The following is a 5,420-nucleotide window of genomic DNA, read 5'->3' as shown; positions in this document are numbered from 1 at the left end:
CACACTTTACTTACGGTGCCTACTGTTCGCTTGACTCAATTATCTCTATCTTTAATCTATCTGAAAAAAAAAACAAAAAAAAAAAACTAATCGTGGCAGGGGTTTAGTTTGAAGGAAGTTCTCTCTTCCCAACTGGGGGGCTCGGGAACGTTTGTTCTCCATCAACCCTGCGCGTATTCGGTTGAGCTTCGTGTTTCTTAATTTATTTGACGTGTTGAGTCATTAGTGGTTCTAGAGAGTGGAGTCGGGAAGCCGCGCAGGCAGCCGGAAAGGATCGAAGCCGCCACATGAAAATCTATCTGAATTTGTATCCCTTCTTTTATTTGCTGGGCTTATATACTAAAAAAGAGAGCGTCCCGAACAAACTAGGAAATTCAAGATCATTCGAGAAACTCCTCGCACATGCCACCAGCGTCACGTGACTTCCGCTGTCGTAACAATATTCTTGATGTCACAATAATTAAAATATAGCTCACAAGAATATAATTCTATATGTAATTATTGCATAATCTATAAAATTTGTTTTGTATTTGGAAGTTGTCATTTCCAGTTAGCAAGGTAGTGGCACTAACAGTCACACCTGTCACTTTTTAGACAACAATAAACTTTTTTTTCCGGTTTAGTTTTTACATTTGTGTTTATCACGCAGTCGTTATACTTACTCCCAGATTTTACTGATTAAATATGCTACATTATATTTCTGTTATTATGGGAGAGTTACATCGTTTGGTATACTACATTGACAATGTTAACATCTACTACCGTTGAAAGGACTGCCCTCCAGAGGCACAGCGACATGTCTGCGGACTTACAACACTATAAACTGGGTTTCGATAGCCGTGGTGAGAAGAGCGCAGATAGCCCATTGAGTAGCTTTGTGCTTAATTACCAAAAAAAAAAAAAAAGTTTGAATATTTAGCGCCATAAGTAATAACCCAAAATGTTTTAGTGTTTTCATAATGACAATACCATCAGAGTACGTTTTTTTGGTCACTTTTGAAAGTATAATCTTGACGGAAGATTTGATTTTTGCTCCATTATCACGGAAATGTTTATATTATATATTTGTAACGATTGACGACAATACCTCGAACTAGAATAATTACACTGACTTTGAGTAGTACAATTCATGAATTTGTTTTATTATTTATTGTTTAATTGGCATATTATAAGTTAATAAAGAAAATATTTTCGCTTGATTGATTTCACTTACAAAAGAGGACTCTGTTAGCAAAGCAAATCATATTTCTAGAAAATAAAATTTCTGTATATTATGTTTAACTTTTACCCCTGTTTTCCCATCTTCGTTTGAATTCTCATATCTAATCAAAAGTATGGAGTAATAATGCAAGAAGTAAAACGCAAAGAATGCCCCCCTCTTCCCACTTTAATTATTCGAATGGTTTTGATTTATATGATAAAATAGGGCTAGTTAATATATTTGTTACTGTGTTTGTTTAAATTATTCCAAAGTGTAGCAAAATTTTCGTTTTTGTTATATTTGCATCGCAATTTCTTGTTTCCCAGACAAATTGATTGGACTCGCCCTGTCGCACTTAGCGGGGCCTCTTGCGTAAAGATAGATAGTGAATTTTGTTGGTGCGGGAGTGTGAATGCGGAATGATTATGTAGCAGTACAACTACAATATAGTATATTACTACTATACTAGTACAGAAAACTCGATAATATTATTAGTACTCTTACTAGTTTAAAATCATGACTATTGCTCGAGTTTTGTCATTGTTTCTGAACATTTAATTTTTCTACATAAACCAAAATGGGTAAGACCAAAGTTGAATTACGTTATAACTTATATTAAATATTTTATTATTAGTTATAATTATTATAATTTATATGACTACTACTACTAGTACTAATATTAATAATAAGTCAGACATGCAAATTTTGGCCATAAATTTCTGTTAGTGTTACTGATTAACAGTTACTATAGTGTTAGTGTCATTAGTTTTCCTTGTATATGTTTTCAAATTAGGACCGAGAAAAAGTTGACTAGCTAATCGTAATTTTTTGTTTGTTTCTACATTTACTAGTTTCACTTTCACTGTGTGCTTAGGTTAGTGTCTAATCATTGGCCAATGTGAAATCCTGCTGCCAGTGGCGAAAGGTGGCTATTGTTTTATAATAATAAAAAGTAAAACAGCGACAAAAGAATAACAAGAATAAAAAATAAACAGAAAAGTTAAGGCTACAGCGGTGCTTCCCGACTTTTTCCAATATTACTCACCCATGTAGCTTTTTTACAATAGCTCACTCACCCTAGTTCGAAAAAAAAGACAAAAAAGGATTCAATTAAAATGCACTTTTTTTATTATAACTTAAATATACATCGAACTACAACCAAAATGAATACAACAAAAAATAAATGTATTTAACAAATTACAACTAGAATAAATAATAATAACTTACTCTTGAATGTGTTGTATAATTGATAATACTTATTCACCCCCTGCCACATCATTCTCATTCACCTTGATTTTGATTTCACTTACTCCTGGGTGAACAATTCACCCAGTTGAGGAGCATTGGGCTACAGTACAGCGAATATAATTTTAGCTTTTACTAATTTTTGTGAAAGAAAATTAAGTTTAACATGTATATGTCAATTACAAAATGGTCTAATTATATAATAAAATATAAGAAGAATTAAGGATTATTAATAATAACTTTCTATATCACAAAGAATGTAAAGAAAAAGCATAGTAATATTTTACCATTTCACCTATGAAGGTTGCTCTGAGTGCCAAAACAAATTTATAACAAGGAATGAAAAATGCAAAGCTAAACTTAAATGTGCATCTAGGTTTTCACATCTATATATTCAAAAAGTAAACAGTAAAAAAATTAATTGCAAACCGATCATCTCTTTCTTGTAACTCTACTCAAACAGGCCACCCAAACAAAATATTGTTAAAACCCCTATCAAAGTTGAATATGTGAAAAATCTCTTAAATCTTTTTTGCTTCACATAAACACTCAAAACCTTGACTCTCATCAATGACTAGAATGATATGGTTGATCAATTATAATTGTCTCTGCTAACTCCAACATGTTGATATATACATATATATATATATATATATATATATGAACTTGTCATAGAAGGAGGACTAGCTGAGACAGCAAAGTACTCCAGGGGTTTTTACAAGACCTATCAAACGGTTAAAAATACTTTTTTTACTCTTAAATTCAGAATTTATGTAAACAGAACCAAGAACCAAGGTGTTTCCACCACACCTAAACACTTATCAGAGAGTTACCAAGTCGTATCTACATTTGTCTTTTTTCACCACAAGATCAAATATCATATTGCTTGAAAAGTCCTTGAGCTAATCAAGTGAATAGCTTCTCAGTCTTAAAGCAAACTTTTAGCATCATAGTCCATTAACCAAGACTTCGAAGGTCTTCTTGAGTAAGAAAGAAATTCTCATTATAATTTGATTTTCCCATCATTTTAGCATTATTATTGGCCAAGAAAGAAGTTGTACACATTATTGACATAAATCATAATAAAAAAAAATTCAAAACAGACCCCGGACCCCATTAACCAGTTCCAGCTAGTGAAATATTCATTAATAATCTCTCTTTGCTTTATACTATTAAAGCAGTTTTCTGCATGCATTCACTTCTTTGTCGTTCTTATCATTGAACTTGTATATTCTCATGTGAGATAGCTGTCTCTCCACAGTTACTGTCTGTATGTAACAATTAAAAAAAAAGTAAAAACACTTTCATGTACAACATCAATAGGCAAGCCATTCCATGAGTTTAAAACTGACAGAGAAATAATTGTTTTAAAGGTCGTAACAGGGTCTAAGTTTCCAAAGCTTCTATTGTTTGCTACAAATGTTGAAGTTTCCATCAACAACCTAATCATTTCACCACTCTAATGGCCCTTTTTCATACTTTGGAAATTCAAAATGAGAGTTTAACCAGGTTTTCAATATTTATTTCTTATAATTGAAACTAGGTGTCTATATGTGTGCTCTTTCCAATCTATCAACATTGTTCCTAAATTAGGGGTATCAAAATCACACACGTTATTTTAAGTAAGTCCTTACCAAAGTTCATTACAAAGTTATGGTAACCTTTGGCTTCCAAGTTCAAACTTTTATACGTATAGGTCTTGGAAGTATACTAGCTTGGACAAAACTAAACTCTCAGCTATCTTTTTTTTTAGGCATTGAAGAATGATCACATCTAAACATTTTTTTCTTTTTCCACCAAAATAATGTTTCTCTGATATGAGAAGTTAGTCGTTTTCATGTCTCAAATGCATCAATTTTCAATATTGAAACACATTTCAACAATCTTAATCACTCACCTTAATGAGTAAATCTGAAAAATTACCCACAAATCTATTTTTACAAGGTTTTGAGATCCCAGAAAGTTTGGAAACTGTCCTGCCCAAACAGTTACATCTACTCTGTATTTAAATCAATAGCTAAATAATCTTATTTTTTATCATTTTTTGTAGTTTTTTCATCAGTGACATGAACATCAATTGTATAAAAAAAACTATTTGGTGAGATAAAAAAAATTTCTCTAAATTCATGCTAGTTGTTTATCAAGTACAAACTTTTCAGATGCTATTCTAATTGTCCTTTAATGGTATACAGAGGTTTGAGTATGTTATATTAAAACAATTTTGAATATGTAAAGTGAGTAAGGTTAGTAGAAAAAGCCATACATGTGCTCCAGGTAACAGTATGCAATGTAATCAAGATTCATTTCTGTCTATAAAATTGACAAAAGCCCTGTTTATGCAAGATGCTTCCATGACATACCTGTTCAGCTGTTGCTTACCTCAATCAATTGGAGAATGAAATGAGTATTTATGCTATTCTGTATTAAGACATACTGATGAAGTCACCAGATCTAGCACATTTGGATTTCTGCACCACTAAACTGTTGAAGTGGATACTGGTAAACTGTTGTCCATACTTATCATTTCATCACTCTAATGGCTCTTTTTCATACTTTGGAAATTCAAGATTAATTTCTGTCACCGAGAATCTTTTTGCAACATCTTATGAGCTCTAGGTCACTAGCAGTCATGGAACTGAGAATGTTTTTACAACAAATTATGATCTCTATGTCACTAGCAGTCATGGAACTGTTTGCAACTGGTTATGATCTCTAGCTCACTAGTAGTCATGGAACGGAGTATATTTTTACAACAATTTATAAGCTCTAGGTCACTAGCAGTCATGAAACTGGGAATGTTTTTACAACAACTTATTATCTCTAGGTCACTAGCAGTCATGGAACTGCTAATCTTTTCCCAACAACTTATGATCTATAGCTCACTAGCAGTCATGAAACTGAGAATGTTTTTGCAACAGGCTATGATCTGTAGGTCACTAGCAGTCATGAAACTGAGAATATTTTTACAACAATT

At 32.2% G+C, this 5,420-nt stretch overlaps 1 protein-coding gene across 1 annotated transcript in view; it reads left to right on the top strand.

The window, feature by feature from the left end:
* The first annotated feature begins 1,447 nt into the window (after positions 1-1,447).
* Positions 1,448-5,420, top strand: part of LOC106469342 (actin-binding LIM protein 1-like) — a 79,767-nt gene continuing 75,794 nt past the window's right edge. The window contains exon 1 of the mRNA XM_022397840.1: positions 1,448-1,782. Within this exon, the coding sequence (XP_022253548.1) occupies positions 1,779-1,782 (4 nt within the window). The 5' untranslated portion in view covers positions 1,448-1,778. The remainder of the gene's footprint in view (positions 1,783-5,420) is intronic.

This window comes from Limulus polyphemus, unplaced genomic scaffold (assembly GCF_000517525.1).
Source record: "Limulus polyphemus unplaced genomic scaffold, Limulus_polyphemus-2.1.2 Scaffold3434, whole genome shotgun sequence".
In the NCBI taxonomy this organism is placed as follows: Eukaryota; Metazoa; Arthropoda; class Merostomata; order Xiphosura; family Limulidae; genus Limulus; species Limulus polyphemus.
The sequence above is the reverse complement of the archived record's forward strand: the minus strand, read 5'-3'. Positions and strand labels throughout refer to the sequence as shown.